Source organism: Haliaeetus albicilla, chromosome 9 (genome assembly GCF_947461875.1).
Source record: "Haliaeetus albicilla chromosome 9, bHalAlb1.1, whole genome shotgun sequence".
In the NCBI taxonomy this organism is placed as follows: Eukaryota; Metazoa; Chordata; class Aves; order Accipitriformes; family Accipitridae; genus Haliaeetus; species Haliaeetus albicilla.
The window spans coordinates 32,854,112-32,873,991 of NC_091491.1; the positions used below are offsets into that span (position 1 = coordinate 32,854,112).

A 19,880-nucleotide genomic window follows, 5' to 3' on the forward strand; every position below is an offset into this window, starting at 1 on the left:
TACTTGCTGTTAATGTAATAAAACTGTATTTATGTAGACTGCGACACTACCTGGTTTTTTTGAGGTTTAATTCTGTTGCAATAAAGCTTCCAAGCCCCCTGTTGACTGGCAGCTTCTCAAGGACATGAGAGGGCCAGGAGGCCTGAGCACCCGTGCTGTGGTTGTAGTAACGTTACTGGGCTACTGAGACAGCTACGGTGTGATCTGTTGGGCTAGATGGCAGCTTCCCAAAATGACATTGAATCTTTGTTGTGGATCAGGCTTGGAGGGTTCTAAGGAAAAGTGACATTCCTGTCTCATCATTCTGCTATGTCCTCCATCCTTCCTTGTGGAGGTGGCTAAATATAAGTAAATAATTACATGCTTGGCTGTGTTGCGTGTGTAAGGAAGCCAGCTATACTCACCTCTTCACGTTGCCTTTGCTCCGTGTTATTGCAGATGCTTGTCTCTCTGCTGTACACATCCATTATTATGCCTTTCCTCTCCCTCTCTGAGGGTCTCCTCCTGCCTGTGCATCTTCAAAAATCTTCTTGCTAATCATCTGAGTCTCCTGGTTCTCATCTTCACTGTGCCATTGGGCACGCAGGTGTGTGAGTTCAGGCGCTTAGGCATGAACAGCTGTGGCAGGGTGAGTCTACTTAAATGAGTATTCAAAATAAACATCTCTAAGGAAGTTAGTCCTATTCATTAGACACACAGCTCTGTGATGAGACAACTCGGGAGTGCTGCATAATTTGGAGCAGCTTTGCTTCTTACCTGCAGAGCCCTCTTGCATTGCACACAGGAGCTGTTAGGCTGATTTTGGACAGGCCGCATGTGTTAAATTCCAAAGCTGTTGGCTTAACAGTCTCATCACAGTGAACTACCTGTCTTCCCTCCATAACAGGCAGAAAGCTCTGTGTGTGGAGATATAAATACTCACAAAGTACTGCTTCTTGCATGATATTTTCCTAAGTAAGCCTTCTTAAAGCCCGTTTAAAATAAATTCCAGTTTTAGATAGTACCTGGTACCAAGTGAAACGGCATTTTCCTTCCTACCTACCTTTTGGGTAGGGAGGAGAGGCTCTTTGGTCTGCTAGGTGAGACTTCAGAGAGAGCTCACTTGGACCTCTGTACTGTGGACTCCATGGTGGAGAAGTCTGCCAAGATCAGGAGAAGCTCAGAGCTCCTACCTCTGTAGGTATTGAAATAACTTTGTAGGAACTGAAATCATCCAGCTAGGGACAGGTGTTTCTAAGAAAACTTTGATCCTCAAAAAATTACATTTTGGTTTACTTGGTGAAGGGAGGACCAAGTATGGTGTGACCTACTGGTTCCTACCATCAGTTTTGTGTTCTGGAGGAAAAAACCTGTTCTATGCCAATAAACATTGGTGGCAGAATGTGAAGAGCCCTTGTACTGTCTTCTAAACAGCAACATGTTTCCTCCTTGTTGTCCCTCAAAATGAAAGTTGTAGCAGAATAGTGTAACCCAGGGAAAATCTGTGCATGTATTTGAATGTATCGCTTTTTGGTTGAAGGGAGTTTTCATTTCCATGTCTCTTGTATTGATATAGACAGAACTTCTAAAAACACATTGCCTTTGAGTGTGACACACAATCCTTGAGATATTTACAATAAATTGGTTTCCTTTACACCACTTGCCTTATGTATTTGGTTCTAAACCGTAATATGCTGAAAACTGCTTATTGAAGCAGATGTCAGAGAACCTAAGTGTTGTTACTTCATTAGTAAGTAGACTGCTGTTGAAAGGTTTACAGATGTGCTAGTATCTGAGCACTAAGTTGAAGAGCAATATTTTCTTTAAAAGCTTCATATCAATAATGCTTTCTGATGGGATTCTTAGATATGCCTATGCAGAGTAAGCCAACTAACTTCTCAAGTAGATTTTTTTTTTCTAGCTGAAGTAGCAAACATCAAACTGTTTTTATTTTAAAACTTATTTCTTTCCATCCGGGGAAGGAGATTTTTTTTTTCCAGTGAGTTGTTTTTGAGATCTGAAACTGCGATATATTTTCATTTGCAAGTGGATATTGCATCTTTAGTTGTATTCTTTTTGGACAGAATTGCAAATTTCCACAGTGACCAATGCAAACTTAGTGAAAATAATTTTGGATCTGTCACAAGTAATCAGAATTCTAGTCTGATGACTTTTGGTCCACTTTGGCCACCTTTTAATGTCATGGTAATTTAATTGTAAAAGGAAATTGGGGGGCTTTAAAAAAAATAATGTTTGACCTAGGAATGCCTGTCAGGCAAATCTAAGTGTGTACTGAAGCTGCCTAAACTGATCTCTTACAGAGGGAGGCAAATTCCAAGTGTCCTGGATCTACTTTGTTGGTAATAACATAACTAATTTGAGTTGCTTTTTGTATCTAGTGCCTAATTTTTTTTTAAGTAGGACTATTACAGTTTTGGTTTGTCAGATAATCGCTGAAAGGAAAACACTGAGATTATAATGCAGTTTCACTGGATTCTAGTTGCTGAAGTGTGTTTGCACTGTAAGATAAGCTTATGAAGTATTGCCTAAGCTAACATAGTAAATCTTTCTCAGAAAACATGTCTTTGCCCAGGGTGGAAATATTGAATGGTCATTGGATAACCACTGCAGTAAAGGGGTCAGAATAATTCATTTTTAGTTTGGCATAATGCAAGGAGTTTCTTCCCACCTCCCCTGCTCAAAATCCTGCTCCTCTCACAAGTTAACTCTCCTTTAGGATTGCCTCTGTGGCTCTGCCCTGTTGTGGGAGATGTTTGTGTCTCCCAGCTCAGATCTAGACCACCAGTCTCTGGTGGGGCTCTGATACCTCCCCTCTGCCCACCCACCAAGTTCCAGCTCCACTAGAGGGAAGAGGGATGTGCGGTGAAGGAGAGGGACTGTCAGAAGTGTCTTTAGGGGACTCGGGTACCAGACTCTCGTGGCAGATGATCGCTGTTGAGACTGAGGTTTCTGTGCAGTAATTTGACAACTGAGCCAGGTGGACATTGGATCTGGGTAGTTCTCCTTTCTGAGCAAAGGGGTTTGTCACAGGGAGTTTGTCACCCTCATTGCTGGTTCTGTGCTATTGTAGACCTCCAAGCATTAGATGTAGCCCCAGTACCGACAAAATTTTGACTTCAAAAGGAGCAGCTACAAGCTATAGAGAAGTCTACATCTCTTGGCCACAGCAGTACAGACTTGCTCGTGACTCTTCTTCCCTGTCCCTTGTTTCAGGAGCGTTCCCCATTAGTAAATGTATGTGATGACCTTTTAGATACTGAAGTTGATTAAGAAAGATGGGTAAGAATAAGTAGATGGCTGGGATTTGCTTCCTTCTTTCGTTCTGTTGATGGTATAGTTGTAGATCCCAGGCTCTGTCTGCTGGAGTCTCTAATAATCCTAGGAATTTTTGGGAGGGATACTGAAATTGGAGAGACCCCTGAAGAAGAAGATACTCTCCAGCCAGCCAAAGGCCCCTGGTTGATGTAGGCTGTGAAGGAAAAAGACAAGTTGTACCATGTGCCACAGTGAAGATTTAGATGCTTTCTGGTACCTGTACTGGGTTCCCATGGGGCTCAGCTTCAGCAGGATGGGGGGCAGTGCCCCAGCCCTGTATGTTCTTCACCCCAGGCAAAGGAAGCCCTGGTCACCCATTTGCTGTGCTCCCTGTGACAGCTCTCTCCTGCTGCTTCTGTGCTTTTGCCTGCATGTATGTGATACCTCCCAAGGACATGATTGCTGGCTCCTTTTTTGTCAGGGAAAGCTGCTTCAGTGAAAAAATGCGAGCAACTTTTTGGAGAAATGAGAGTTGGAAGGATAAGTGGAAAGAAGGCAGTGCTAACAAGGGCATGTTTCTCGCGTGGCTCCTGGTGCTTTTCTCATTCTTGCCTCCTGGACCTTGAGTCGCTGCTGTCATTCTGCTATGCTGGGAAAGCAGCGAATGCAGCTCTTGCTTTTTACCCAAACATGTTTAGATCTGGTTTCTCTTCCAATAAGTACGTGCTGTTCAGTGGGGAGAGTTTACTCCAGTAAAACCCTGGGCTTGTTGCAGGTGTGCCTGAAGGCATGGCCTTTGGAAGGCTACCGATGTCCCCTTGCCCTCTGCCCCTGCCAGTGTTTCTTTGTCCCAGATAGTCCTGTTTTTTGGCCTAGCTGTCTTTATGGTTGGCACACTGTAAACCTATGACTATTAACTGATGGCTTGAAAATTTATAAGAAAACAAAATGGCTCCTTGCTTTTATTCTTTAGTAACTGATTGCCTGGTATGACCTTTAGCTGGCAAAGACCTTAGAGGAGGTAAGCAAATGAGGTGTGTAACTTGGGTATCTCCACTTTTTAAACTGTTTCTAATTATCTGAGCAATTTTTTTCCCCAACTTGTTTGCCACCATGAAACTCTGGGCGGTTTTATCCCTTAGTAACCCTGGTTGTGGCAAATCTGAGTTCATTTCAGTAGGAGAAGTAAAAGAGAAACGGGTTAGCTGCTGCTACTACTGCCGCTTTTTTTAGGAAAGTAGATTTTTATTTAAACCCCTGAATATCTGTCCATTCTCCTCTCGGCCTTGCTAGCAAGTCAGTAAAGATAAAATAAAATTAAAGTCACTTAGATTCTTCTGAAAAAGAAGATGTCTGGGGAGCGGCAAAGCCTGAAGAGCTTTGTATCAGAAGGCAAAGCTGGGGATAATTAACGGCATATGAGAACCAGAGTTTGTCATTAGAGCGATAGCTGTCATTGTCAAACGACTCTGGGGTAACGTTGCCCGAAGGCAACCCAGGCCGTCCGTGGCGGCACGACCATCTGTGAACGTGCCCTCATGAAGGTGGTGCACAGCCGTTCCCCTCGGGGCAAGCTGCTGCTCCCCGCTGCCACCGCGGCTCCCCCCCAAGCACCGGTCCCCAGCGCCCCGGCACTGCTCGGCACCGCCGGCAGCTGCAGCCTCCCCTCCCGCAGCACAGCCCCCTTCATCCGTCATGTCACCAGCAGCCTTAGTCGAGGGTCCCTGTGGGACAGATGGGTGTCATCTGGGGGCCAGGGTCTGCGTGTCACCGCTGTTCTCCTTGAGGCTTTCTGGCATGCGTGAGCACTGTTGGCCTGCTGGAGCACAGCCTTCAGCGAAACGTTGCTTTATCTCATGTCTTCTAAGGGAAACAGTGACAGCTATGTGCCTTGAAACTTGCAGTCAGTGCCACAGTCTCTCTTCAAGAAAGCAAAATTTCTTTTGAACACTCAAGGCCTGATTTTAGCACATGTGCTTGAGATGGATGCGATTGCCATACAAGTGGAAAAAGGCAGCCATCTTCCACGAGCCCTTCAGACAAGAGCAGATGGATGTTTCCATCTGAAAAATGCTGTCAGAGCGGTAACCACAGGCTCTCAGCAGGGATGCAGCTCAAGAAGGGACTGGTCCCAACCTTCTCCATTGCAAAGATCACTTTGGATGTTTGTAAACACTAAATGCATTCAGTGTGCCAGCCATCTATAGCAGATGCTTCCAAACTCAGATACTTGAATATTTGAAAATTGCAAACTAGAAATTAGTTGGCAGTTGATTTAAATATTACCAGTATCTGGTCAAGAGATTTCAGCGGGTGGGAGCTGTTTGTCATATATAGTGATTACTTTTGTAAGACTTTTTCATAATCCTGATCCACAGCTGAAGAGGGTCAGCTTAGTAGATATGGTTTCAGTTTCAAAGATAAACATGCATTTTATAACCTTGCATAATGTTTTTAAAGGAAATTAAATATTAAATGAATGTATGTACTTGAAGGACTACTTACATAATGTTAATGACTTCAACTAAGGAATGCCAGGAAATTCATGTAGTTCTTAGTATATAATAAACAGAATGTATTTTCCACCATTTTGTTTATTATGGCTGGTGTAGTTCTACTTGTAAAGTTGGGATTTATTTTGACTTCTGTTGTTTTTCAGCAGATCTGCATGGTAAGCGAACATATATCTGCTCTCTGTCGTAGTCTGGAGAAATAATAATTGCTTCATCCTTGGCTATTCTAACACTTGAGAGATCTTTTTCCTTTCAAATAAGTCTACTACATGCACTTTGTATTGTAGTTTTACAGCAAAAGCCCAACACGAATTTGTCATGGAAATGTGCTACAATAACTGTTGTGTTTGTTTGATGCAGTGAAGGCTGTTGGGTTCGGTGGTGTGCACAGAACAAAGCAAGATGATGGACCCACGACGAATGATCCCAGGCTCCTCCCAGATAAGTTTCTTCAAAGGACAGCCAAGGTAACTCCGTGGAGAGTGACAAGCGAGCATGTGTGTGCTCCCAAAGGCTGAAGGAGACCAGCCCTGGCCTCCCTGTAGTCTCCATCTGTTGATCTTTGAATCTCATTCCCCATTTCAAAGAGAGTAATTGTCCGATCTGATAAAAATCAAGTGTCTTGTTATTTTTACCAATTATCCTAGTTTAAATTCCCTTTGTTTGCTATGCAAAATTACTTAGCAAGATTCAGGAAAAAGATTGAATACTAATATGAGTGTCAGGATATCCAAGGTTGTCAGAATTAATTCTTACAGATATTGGAAAGGCTGCTAGTGCTGTTGGTTCAAGATTTGAGTCAATCTCTGAATGTTAAGAGACCAGAAAAGGACTACTGGGTCAGGCTGGGTCAGGCCTCTTCCACGTCTTGTGCTTTCACTTGCAGCCTCTGATTCTGGTCCCTCTTGTGGGCTGGGCTGCCCTCTGGTCTCATCCAGCGTGGCAGTTCCAGCACTCAGAATCGCACAGAGGTGCAGCTCCTGAAACCTTCTGGAAGGACTCTTCTGTATAAGCTTAGGAAATCGGCTATAATATTTCTCTTATCCAGTGATTTATTATGGTCTACAAAAATATAGCCTGGATGAACACCTCTCTGGAACAATTATTTAGTGATATTGTAATTTATTATTCTTTTCAAAGCCATCTTGTATAAAGGTAAAATAACTCCTAACTTCGGAAAGCACTGAGAGGAGGAGAGAACTGCCAAATTCCCCACAGCACATCCTTTCCTGTGGTTAGCACTGGATCCGCCAGCGGCACCGTTTTTGGACTGGCCTGTTCTGTGCTAAATGTCGAAATCACAGGCCGAGCATACAAATGAAAGATTTTACAGGAGTTGCTTGTATGTTGTGGCTAATTCCCTGCATTTGGAAGCATCTGCTTCTTGTCTGGTTTTGTTCTGTAATCAAGAAAATTGCTGTAGAGAGCTAGCACTTGGAAGGCACTTAGCTCTTCTATAGCCATGAGCAAAATGGCAAGGAAAATACATTGTAAATAGGTACTCAGTTAAAAAATGCACACACACATATACACACACAGGGAAAACATGATATAGGCCTTGTGATTTTTCCAGATATTCCGCTAAGCCTCTGTGTATCCCTATTCTGTTAAAGAAAGTAAGTTTCTCTGAAGGTATTAACTGTAGAAACCTTTGCCTCTTCCAGGTGGTCTATATTTTGGAAAAGAAGCATTCCCGAGCAGCTACAGGCTTCATCAAGCTTCTGGCAGACAAGAACAGTGAACTCTTCAAGAGGTGTGCCATGTTCTCACCTGTGGACCACAGAGTGCCCAGGGCCTATGTGTCATTGACTGATTGCCCTCCAGACTTTGTGACCAGGCCTGAGGACTATTCAAATATGCTTTTCATCTGTCGCATAGTGGACTGGAAAGAAGACAGCAACTTTGCGACAGGGTATGTGGCTGCCAATGGAAGTAGAGGTGACTGAGATTTCTAGTCGGAGTTCCTGGTTTCATGTAATTTGATACATGCAATAGAGGCAGGAATCTGTTAACAAGATGCTTGTCTTGTATCCCTCTGGTATTTGGTGGATAAACTGTGATGAGCCTAAGGATAGCTCATCACTAGTTAATCTCATGGCTACATAATGTTAGTTTCTTTTGGTGCTTGCTTCAGTGTGCTGGTACATCACAGCATTAATGAGCATACGGTCTTTGCTCGGAAGAGCTTACAGACTAGAGGGAACACACACAGGTACTTAGCCTGACCAGCACAAGCACCCTGGGGTGTTGGCAGCCTCTCATTCTTTCCTCCCTTTGTGTAAGAGTACTACACAGTGTGTAGGCATTTCACTTCTGTCGTAGGAAAAGGGATCAGTAGCTGTGAGGCTCATCTTTGGTTTTTAAGCCTTTACTGATAAGAAGTAGAAAGAAGTCACAGATTTTTGTGGTTTTAAATTTGCATTGCTTCAAGGAAAGATACTAGAAATCGAGAGAAGATTCATTCACTCCTGAAACAGATGCGAAGGGTGTTCCAGTCTTTGCATTTCAGGAGGCACTGTAAAGCCATTGCTGTCCAGAGTTCAAGTTGCAGGCAGTGCCGTGAAGGAGATTTTAAGCCAGGGCTACACAAATGACCTATGCTGGGCTGGATCCAGATTGCAAGTTCATTTTGCCTCTCCACAAGGAAGACCCTGTAGTTTTCAGCATTTTCTCTCTTTTCTTGGCAACAGCTGCAGTGTGCCAAGCTCCCATCTGTAGTGGCCACGCCGTTTCCTGTTGACTGGGTCTCAATAAGAAATGGTGGACATTGATAAATCTATTCAGTTATCTTGGATAAAACTGAGTAGTCCTGGTTTAGTTAGTGATCCAGAATAGGTAACTCTGACCTATGGCAATGCTGTGGTCAAATTTTACAGGTGATGGGGATCTGGATGGAATCTGGAGCATGCGCAGTAGTGGGAGTTGGGCATAAAGCCCAACTTTTCTCTTGCCCTTGCAGAGCTGTTCTGATGGGGTAGTACAGCTGATGTACAGTGTCAACACCATGGTTTTTGGAGTCCTCAGCTCAACCTCCTGGTAAAACTTAATTAAAACTTACATACCCCCCGCCCGACTTTTTTTTAAGAGTAAGTATGTTGGCACAGATCTATCAGCCCTAGAATTAAGAGTAAACTAAACTGAAGTCCCTGTTTCCCTGAGTTTAAGTTTGTTATCAGTTGTGGCTGCTTTGTGTGCCCAGTAATAGCAAGTTTCACATGTACTTCTTGAGAGCCACATGAGCCATTAAGTCACTCAGTATTTCCTAGCTAAACTGCAGTGCATGAACTGAAGTGGCCTCCCTTTGAGCCCCACTTAACTAGGGGCTGGCTGTGCTGTGAACTTCACTGTGACTAAGTTCCTTATTGGCAGAGATTTTCTTTGTCATCTTTGACTCCAACAGAGAAAAGACTGGAGGGTGATTGTACTGCTTGGCTTCTTGTCATGAACAACCCCCCTTTTCAGCAGAAATGGGGGAAATGGGGAGGATGGGCTAATGGCTTTTTTCATTGGCTAATGTGTGTGTCTTTAATCTGTGCTTCTGACAACATTGTATATTCTCATCTGGCTGTTTTGGTAGTTTCCAAGGTGTAAAGGGTGTTGTCAGGAAAGAAAATGTCCGTGATTGTCTTCATACATAGCTTTTTCCTCTGGGATTTTGTTGCACTTTAGTAAGTGCCTTGTGAAGATGGGAGCATAAAACCTTGGAGACCCGTTTTGTTTTTAACTATAAATATATGCTTGTTTAAACACTGAAAGACAAGGAAACCTCTTGAAGGTCCCAAAAGTTCCTGGTTGCTTTTGGGCTGGCTTATAAGCTTGTTTATAAGCCGTGTTGCTAGTCGTGGCCCACCTGAAGGAGAGAAGAGTGGGTGATCTGCAGCTCATTGCATGCTTGGTTTTTTAAACTTTCTTGTGCACCCCTTAGTTCTGCCCACAGACTTCATGATACCCTTTTGGCAGCACCACCATGGTTTTGAAGGTGTCTGGACTAAAGAGCCTGTAGGTCATCACTCTGCACCATCTAAGTCTGCTGGAAGTGCAAGGGAAGCTCCCTCCATAGTTGACAGTCATTTCTCCTGGACATCTTGGGTGTTTCCAGGTATTCTTCATCCTGCAGCTGAACTCTGAGGCTGGTCATGCACCTTCCTCAGCTTTCCTTTTCCCTTGGGAAGTTCAGTGCCAGGTTTCCAAGCACGGTTAATGGCATAGTCTGGTCTTCACAGTGACCACATGTGGCTGGAGCAGTGGGACTCCCTGGGTAAGAGTTTGGCGGTGGCACTGGCCACCCAGGATGGTCACCTGCACAGGGGCAACCTGACAGTGCCTGGAGGTCCCCTTGGGGAGGGGGGTGCGTTTCTGTGTCGTGATTGCCACCTGGTGGTCACCAGTGAGACGCTGTCCCCTCTGAAGGCCACCCTGTCACCCCGACTGTGCTGGGAAGGAGCAGGGAGGAACTAATGGCTCCATGTCCTGGCAGCCATGCCCTAAGTGTGTGCTGCTGTGCTCCCTCCTGCATGTGAAGTGATTTTACCATGGCAGTGAAATGCCATTTAACTGTACATGCTTCAGGTAGCAGGTAAAGCAAAATAGCTCCAAAACTTTCTCCTTTTCCAGATAAATGTTACAAGTATTGCCACGTACAGTTATTTTCTGGGGACCTTTTTTTGGTGTTGGAGTCCAAGGCTGTTTGGAGCATTAGTCCAGATGTCTCCACAGTTTTGGAGATGGTTAAGGTGGAATCTTTTTGCCCCCACATATGATGATGGATGAGACTATTAAAAGATACAAAGTAATACTAAAACGTTGAATCACTGACTCCCCCTGCATCGCACGGGGCTGGTGGCTATTTTAGCTCAGGGCCTTAGATATCGGTCTGTCAAGGTGACAAGATTTGTCACGCCATTTGCAATAAAATGAAGTGTTGCAGGATGTTCTTTCACTTGACGCTCTTTCCAAAGCCATCCAAGTGGCTGGAATTCCTTTCATCTCTGGCATTTTATTCTGGTTTTTTTTTAATTCACAAATGTATTTGGTGTGAGGGGAAATGACCAGATACCTTGGGTAGCTCGCTGTAAGGCTCGAGGGAAGGTCTGATCCCCGAGCAGTGTAGCTCTGTTGGAAAAACACCTTCTTGCAGATGGAACTGTCTCTCAGTAAAGCTGCATTCCACGGCACAGCTAATCACCGTACCGCTCTGAAGCGTGGGATGGCCCCATCGGCGTGGGGAGCACCATGTTGGTCTTGCACTCCGACGGCGGGTGGCCCAGCAGCTGAGGGGAGGCAGCTTCGTGGTGTGGAATGGGGCTGGACTGCGCTCTCAGGCACTGGGGTTCCTGTGACACAGCTCTCTGTCTCCGCAACGCTCAGCCCTGCAGCCATCTCACCATCTCCACTGGGACCTCTGGGCTTCATCAAGCCTGTGCAGCTCTGCCTGTGAGCTCTGGGCCCTGGGCAGTGGGAGCAGCCAGGTGGCCTTCCTTGCTGTTCCCTCTCCTGCTCCTGTACAAGCTTCCTCTAGGAGTGGTGGCTTACTGATGTGTAGGATGTTCTCCTGCTGCTGAAAGAAACCCTCCGTGTAGGATGAATGTGGACAAGTCTGCTCCAGGAGAGATTGAGTAAGGCTGTTAAGTCCCCATGGAAGTTATTCACTCCCGTTTGGGAGCCTGCCCGGCTTTCCAAAGGAAACAAACCTTATGTAATTATCCTTTGTCTTTTTGGAGAGTTCTATCGTGTAACCTTTGAACACGTTGGCCAGTTTCAGCTGAGTCTGGGGAGTGGAGAGGGCTTGAATGTTTGTAGAAATGGGTGGCTGAATAGATGCGATCAGTGTCACCATGAAGGGGAAGATGGCAGCACTAGTGTGGCTCTGCCTGAGGTGCACATGCATGGGAGGTCAAGCTCTGGTGACTCGGCAGCTTGGAGCAGTTCAATGAGCTTGCAGCTATGGCTGATTTGGAACAATACCCTGTGCTGCATGCTGCCCAATGCCCCGACCATGGCACGTTCCTGTCGGTGCATAGTACCACCGTGTCTGACGTCAGTCCAAGGGTATTCAAGGAATTCAAGGTAATGCTCCCCCACCAACGTCACAGAAAAGAAATGTTTACGTCTGTAACCATTATAATTGTTTTTACCTTTTAACATTTTAAAAAAGAAGAGATACGCAAGCCTGGGGTGTCACAGACACCGTGACTCCCTGGGAGTGAAACGTCTGACTGCCGCTGGGCCCTGTGCCTGTTGTTGTTTATAAGCCTCTTGAACTATTCTTGCTACCCTTGGTGACTGCGGAGCCCCATGAGTGATTTTACAGCCTGGCTCTTACTCCAGGGCCATTGGTGATCCTATATGCGTTACCTTTGATCACATGCTGTCCTGTCAGATTTTGCTCTGATGCAAGTCATCATGTCTGCATGACTGTAACATGGCCCCAATTAAAGCCAGTTGTACACTTTTTATTTCAAGGTACTTGGGAAATGTTCCCTGGAACACTGTAAATCAAATGTTAATTACTATTAAAAAAATATTAGTCCTATATCAAACCTCTGGGTAAACCCCTTAGAGTTCGTAATCTAATTTCAGTAAACGGATCAAGAGAACATGGGTTTCAAGACTGAGCTGGAAAGCACTCTGGCATTCAGAGGTGCTTTCCATGACTTGTCATGCAGACGTCCAGCCGCCCTCCTGCTGCACTTCCCAGCTGCGCCCTTTGAAGAGAAGGGGCACCTGAGACTCAAGCCCTTGCCATTTCTTTTTGGTAAGGCAACATGTCCTCTCTTTTCGTCTTTTTTTTTTCAATCCATCCTGATGGTGCTCGTGGACCTGCAGACCCACGGGCTCGTCCTTGCTCAGTCTCCCAGCTCCGCACTAGATGTTGGAAATGAAATGGTGATTTCTCTGGTTTATTGTTAGTGCTGAGAGAGAGGGAGATAAAACTGATGCCTCGTTTATTTACATTAAAATAAGGATCAGACTGGGACCCAGCTGCAGGAACAGACAACTCAGCCTTGATGCCAAACGCGCACGTATTTCTGCCATACAGTTTGTACATAAAATTGAAACAATGGAGGGAAATATCTTTTATCCTTGTTTTCATTTTTATTTTAAAGCTAGGCAATGTGAGCTCTACAATTTACCACGCCACGAAGCGCGCAATCCTTTCCAGCATATTACACAATGTGACAGGTTTATTACGCAGCCCTTCCCGTTGTGAAGAGAGATAGCTTGGCTCCCATAAAGAAGATGGGCTTGCTTGCACTGCGTGGATGGGGTTTGTTCTGTGGGTTTATGGCACATTTGAAGCCCTGAGAACATCTTGCTCGTCCAAATGACAAGTGCACTGTTTTGGCCCCAATTTAGGAAAGTAATTAGTGCCTGTTCTCACTCATTGGAATTAAAACAGAAGGATCAATATAATGATTGTGTATTTTATGCAGTGGAAAAACACTTATTAGAGTGGCTGTTTTTGCAGTGTGTTATTACCCCTCTCTTTTGTGTCATATTTTGATGGATTTGCCTTAATTTCAGTTGTAATTTTCTTGGGGCAGGAGTGTTATCTCTACTGGCTGTAATGTGCCATTCACCCTAATGGCAGTATATTAAAAAATAAAAAATAATTTACCTCTGTGTATTGTAGAACAATCTGGGGGTGAGAAAGGGGACAAGGGGAGTCACCATGGGACATAGGTTCTCATGTGATATTTGTAACCAGCTGGGGAGGGAACAAATGTCCCACTCCTTTGGAGTCCTGGTTTGCATGCTGTGTCCAGAGCGGAACGCTTGTTTGACACCAGAGCTCTCGGACAAATACGTACTGGGGTTTGCACTGGAGCAGATGGAAACTTTCTCTAAGCATAATAGAGCAGCAGCCTCATCCACACATGTGCAGAATACTTCATCAAAAACTATCAGCATGTGGGGGACAGTTTCCCCTGTCTATGACTTGCTTCTAGATCATTGGCTCCTCTCCAGTTAGCTCCTGGTTCAGAGGCTTCTGCTTAGCTAGGAGAGGAGGGACAAACTCCTGGGAATGTTTAGGTTCTGGAAAGAGCCTAGAAAATGGTTGGAAAGACAATCTGTGGGCATGTGGGTGTGTGTGACTCCTGAAAGGAAGGCAGTAAGGGTTCTTCACACCTCTGTCTTCATAGGTCATCAGTTTGCCCAGGCAGAGATGTGTATCCTTTGGGATGGAAAGCAGTGTGCTGAGCTCCTTGGGAGCTGTCTTTTGCAGAGCTGCCTGGGATCTGGTGGGAATCTGTTCTCCATTTCGGGTAGTAGGGGTGAGTCACCTTTTTCAGTGATGAAGAGAGGAAGGAGGATCTCAAGGGAACCAGCCATGTGTAAAGTTAGAGCTGCCTGTGTGTGGGCCTGTGCTTTTCTTATCCCTGTTGGATGTATTTTCTTCTAAAATATGACACTTTCTTACCTCCGCAAAAATGTAATAATATAAAATGTCTCCTTAAAATGAGATGCATGAAACAGCCCAGGGTACTGTCTGGCTAGTGTTTTGCATCTCCAGCAGACATAAGTCATGGTATGATCTGAATTCCTGCAAAGTCCTCTGCCAAAACTCAGGGAGAAGTGAATGGGTGAAAGAGTTAGTTTGAGGGCTCAGCAGCATCTCTGCGGGGACAGTAACAACATGACAGTAGTAATTATACACTTAAAAAAAGCATCCTTTTCTTTCTTTCTGCAGGCAGTTGGCCAAAAGTCTTGGGCAGGCCGGGGAGATTGAGCCGGAAACGGAAGGGATCCTGACAGAGTACGGTGTGGATTTCTCTGATTTTTCCCCCAAAGCCCTGGAATGTCTTCCCCAGAGCCTGCCCTGGGTTATCTCACTGGGAGAGCTGGCCAAAAGAAGAGATTTAAGGTAATGACAAAAAGCGTGGTCTGACACTCCTTCTTGGGTTGGTGCAGGGTTGTGCTATTTTGGTTTGCTTTCATCACACTTTGAAAAGGCACTGACTTTATTACGTGTGCCATATTACACATTACCTGTGCTAGCATGGAAAGAAACTGCTTTTGAAAGTACCTACAATCCCAGAAGATCAGTTATTTGGAGAAGTATTTTGTGAGGCAAAGAGGCTTTTTCTCAAAAGAACTATTGAAAACTGAAAATTTGGTATTTGGCACCTAATCTGAAAGCTTTACGTTTTTGTCTGGAATGTATTACGTATTTTAGTGGTAGTTTTATAGCAGAGATTTTCTGAATGCCTGGCAGATCAAATGATCTTGGACATTGTTAGTTTGAAACTTAAGCACAGGTAGAGACTGTCCTGTGTTTTTCTGTCTAGTCTCAACATTTTTCTCTGTTTTGAAGAACCAGTGTCATGTGGAGTTTATGACGGCTCTTGATCAGGTTAGCAGCTGGCAAATGCAGTCCCTCCCTGCAGCCTGGCAACTCTCTGCTGTCCGCCTACCTCACATTGCCATCCCTGCAACTTAGTGATGCTCCCACCAGCTTTCAGGAACTCCATGGTCCGTTGGGTGGTAGACAGTCTGACACTGCTGGACTACCCAAAACTAGTGGATTTGCTATGCTTCAAAGTGTCAGATTTCAGAGATGTCTTCACTAGAAAAGATTTAAAGACAAAAGAAAAGTAATTTGTTTAGAACCTCACTTTGCAATAAAGAAAGGTGCAAGAAAGAAAAATAATAAATGCATTATTAAGATGATATGGTATGTTCCACTCCCACCCTTGCTTATGCTAGAGCATCCTGTCTCAGTTGGCAGATTCATTACTTTCTTGCATATTTCTTGCTGAGGTGAAACAGCCCCATGAGCCTGATTCCTCAAGACACTGCACTGGTACAAGCACCTGCACATATGTAACAAGCTCCTCTCCCTCTTAGTTTATCTGTGTTATTGGCATGGACATTAGCAATTTGAGCAGATAAGATGATAAACTGCAGGCATTTGTATCTGTACCCGGACTCCAGATGTTACTTTAGATGTAATTCTGCACTGTAGCCTGCAACGTCCTTACTTGCTTCAGGTTTACTGGATTTCCATTGCCATACAATGGAATAATTCAGGGGAGAATCACATTCCTGATTGACTACTGGTAACATTCAGATACCAGATCCAGACTGTAGGCTTCAAGTAGCTTTAAAAAAAAAAGATAATGCTGCAGTTCAGAAGTCACTGGAAAGTGCTCATTTTTATATTCTTGACTACATTTCAGTAGCATTCTCTGTTTCTTCTGACCAAGTTCTTTCAAGCAAATAAAGAGCTTGACTTGTCTCCAGTCAGACAATCGGTTTTGGAAACAAATTCCAAGTGCATTTCTTGCTTTTGTTGCTGAATTGTTACACTGGGACTTATCAAGGTGATAACAGTTTTTCAGTTAAGCCATTTAAATCCCTCTCTGCCCCTTCCCAACCACAGTGCACACTACAAAGTAGATTTCCTTTTGATCCTCTCAAATATAAACATTTAACAGTCAAAGTTTTTAAGACAATTATTTGAGCTTAATTTACTAATCCTTTTAATGTCAACTGCCACACCACTGACTAGCTAGTCTGTGGTTTAAACACATATGGAGATAACATGAGACTTCTAGTTATGGAAGTAAAATACAGATGAGTCGTCTTTTTCATTTCCTCACAGTGAGAGGTTTGTCTACCCAGAAGAAGATGAGTTTTATTAGTAAATGTAGCTGAGTGGAGTCCTGCAGTTGGAGACCTGGCCACCATCTCTTCTAGTCACACCCATCAGACCTTGAGAGACTGTTCTTGACAAGTCCCAAGGTAGCTCGGCTTTAACTTGGTATAAAATATTAGCTTTCATATTGCCAGCAATAAGTGTGGTGTGCAGTGTCGTACAAATAGGTGGTACACACTGGCCCAGGCTGGCATCCAGAAGAAGACAGCTGAACCTGGGAATCTGGTCTGGGTGCACACGGGAGTTGTGCCTTGTTTTCCAGGGGACCTCACACCGTGTTCAACGGCACCTGCCTCTGTGAGTGCCCATCTTTGCTGTACTTTGTGCATGTTGATCTCTCAGGCTCCCCAGGTTATTGTACAGTACTCTGAGAGTACAATGTAAGATAAATAACAGTGAAATAAAGACTCATCTTCTCTCCTGAAACAGCCATGTTAACACTTCTAAATAGCTCATCCTAATTCTGTTTACACATTGCTCACCTGACTAGAGTAAACACATATTAGAGTTTGGCTTAAAATACTTTCATCTCTAGTAAATCCTCCCCAGTTCTGTAACACAGTGCTGTAAATTTTCTAGTGTCATGTATTAAGCTTTTGGGATTTGGAACTGAGACATGAGCAAAGTCTTGGGTTTTCGGGTGTTTCCTGAGATTACTTGTCCTTGTTTCCTTTCATCATGGGAAACGACCCTTTCCTCCTCAAAAGGTAACTTCTGTGTTCTGCTAACCAGTGTCCCAAATGTGGTCAGGTCTGTTTGTGAGTCAGTGTGTAGAGCACAGAGGTAGAAGTTCTGCACCGGAGGCATTTGTGAGTGTGGTTTTAGATGAAAGTGAGACAATGTGTTTCACCAAGCTGCTGAGGCTGGGCAAGAGAAGGGAAGGATATTTTGTCCATGCCATCTTGTAAATATGTTCCTTGATCTTCCTGCAAGTCTTTCAGTTTTACAGGAAGCCTGTTCTTGCCATGCATAGTCTGTTTGGATAGCAACTGTGATCTCACCTACATAGCCTGTGCAGAATTGCTTCCAAAAGATCTTTTTTTTCTTTTTTTTCTCATTTCTCCAGTAATGGCACGCAAAGAAAGGTTTACATAATATTTTAATATTACTTAAGGCAGAAAAGATCCAAACCTCGTGGATGGCTTTGAAATCTTTTAGCTGATTTAACTCTCTGCCACTAGTGCACAGTTTTGCTATGGACATCTGCTTTTTACCTGCATGGGTTTATCTATTTGTAAAATTAGGCAAGTATTTCATGGGCACTTCCAGCTTACTTCTTTGTAAAGAGCACCAAAAACTTCTAATGAAAAATACTAGGCAAGTATTAGGTGTTGGCATTGCATACTGCAGTTGTATTTTTTAGAGAGCATGAAGTTTTCATAAAGTATCAGAATAGTGTGGTTGAGGAAACTTCCCTTCCAGAAACTTTAAATGTGATGATACAGATAGCACCAGAGTTCTCATTTTATTATTCAGGTTGACTGGAATTGGTATTTTTTCATTAAAAGTTTGAGAAGTGTTTGGTTTCTCCTTTTAGAGAAACATTGGAGTATTAGTGTCATAGAGACAAATTTTGATGGGTGCAAAGTTTCAACCATTTTCCAGTCTTTTCCAGTGTTTCAACATGTAATTTTAATTTCCTTGTTTGCTTTGCTTTGCACTTAGTGTTTCAATGGTGTGGGACAAAATATAGCCCCTGAACAGAAGAAGGATCAGGGCAAAGGAGGAAATGCAAATTCAGAGGTGGGCGCAGGAGATTGGGACTGGAGGAGGAGGCCGTTTGAAGAGGTGTAGCCAGGAATCTAAGAAACCCAAAAGCTATTTCTAAGACTTGTTCCAAATGTTTCTAATTTCATTCATATCTTTTTGTTTCCTTTAATGCTTAACTGGGACAAGAAACTAAAGCCAGGAAAGTCCAATCATAGTGGGAAACAAAAACCTAAATATTGGAGAGAGAAAAAAGGCCATTCTTTGCAAAGCAGTTCTGCCTTTTGCTTGTCTTCCATTGTTGGTGTTACTGTGGAAAATGTGTAACATCACTCTTTTGGAAAGTGCTAGAGCCTGTTCAAGTGGAGATGGTTTATATAGTCTAACATGGAAGAACTTGAGGATATCTATTTCTTTACCATTTGCCTAATAATAAGTGAGCCTGTTGACCTCCGCTGGACTATTACAAATGTGAAACTTGGCACTCAAAATTGCTTGCTCTAAATTTTCCAGTTGCTTTCTCTTTTTCCATTTGATGTCATCCTGCCAACTAGTGATTTTATTATTATAAACAGGACATTGTATTCACTTTTAAGAAGAAATATGAAGCTGAAGGTAAAATTACAAACTGCAGTTTCTCAGCTGGCAAAACACAAAACAATGAGCTAAAAATACTGAGCAGAGAAAGGGTGCTGTGGCAAGAAACTCTGAATATCTACAAGATGGATGTGGTCTGAGGGAGCAGAAACTAACTGACTTCAACTGAGCAGCTCTGAACTCCTAAGAATCACCAAATGGACGAGGTTGGAAGGCACCTCTGGAGATCATCTACTCCAACCTCCTTGCTCAAAGCAGGGTCAACTAGAGCAGGCTGCTCAGGGCTCTGTCCGTTTGGGGTTTGGATATCTCCAAAGATGGAGATTCCACAACCTCTCTGAGGAACGTGGCCTAGGGTTCAATCATCCTTACAGTAAAAACATGGGTGTTTTTTACCTTTAAATGGATTCTCCTGTATTTTGTGCCCATTGCCTCTTGTCCTGTTGCTGGATACCACTGAGAAGAATCTGCTCTGTCTTCTTTACTCCCAACCATCAGGTATATTTTCACATTGATAAGATTCCCTGCCTGAGCTTTCTTTTCATGAAGCTGAACAGTCCCAGCTCTCTCAGCCTCTCCTTGTAGGTCAGATGCTCCAATTCCTTAGTCATCATCGAGGCCCTTCAGCAAACTTGCACCAGTACGTTGAAGTCTTCCTGGTACTGGGGAGCCCAGAACTGGACACAGCACTCCAGCTGTGGTCTCACCAGTGCCAAGTAGAGGGGAAGGATTGAAGGACTGCATCTCTTGACCTGCTGGCAACACTCTTCCTAATGCAGCCCAGGAGGCAGTTGGCCACATTTGCTACAATGGCATGTTGTTTGTTAATGTTCAACTTGGCCATCAGGTCCCCAGGTCCTTTTCTGCCAAGTTGCTTTCCAGCTGGTTGGTCCCCAGCCTGTACTGGTGCACAGGGTTATTCCTCCCCATGTGCAGGACTTTGCTTTTCCCTTTGAGCTTCATGAGATTCCCATCAGCCTGTTTCTCTGCTGACGTCCCTCTGAATGGCAGCATAACTGTCCATTCCTCCCACGAGGCTAAAAGGCCTGGATGGCATCAGACTGGGGGACAGCAAGGATCCACTGCGTTGGCAGGAGGCAATTAATGCTGACTTGCTTCCCTTGCAGGGCAGAGTTAATGAACTTTGC

At 44.1% G+C, this 19,880-nt stretch overlaps 1 protein-coding gene across 3 annotated transcripts in view; it reads left to right on the forward strand.

Moving 5' to 3' along the window:
* The window catches only part of DIS3L2 (DIS3 like 3'-5' exoribonuclease 2), a 197,026-nt gene that overhangs the window by 69,897 nt on the left and 107,249 nt on the right, over window positions 1-19,880 (forward strand). For all 3 annotated transcript variants that reach the window (XM_069792502.1, XM_069792503.1, XM_069792504.1), the window contains 3 exons: window positions 6,129-6,235; window positions 7,433-7,680; window positions 14,461-14,634. In XM_069792502.1, coding sequence (XP_069648603.1) covers window positions 6,129-6,235; window positions 7,433-7,680; window positions 14,461-14,634 — 529 coding nt within the window. The remainder of the gene's footprint in view (window positions 1-6,128; window positions 6,236-7,432; window positions 7,681-14,460; window positions 14,635-19,880) is intronic.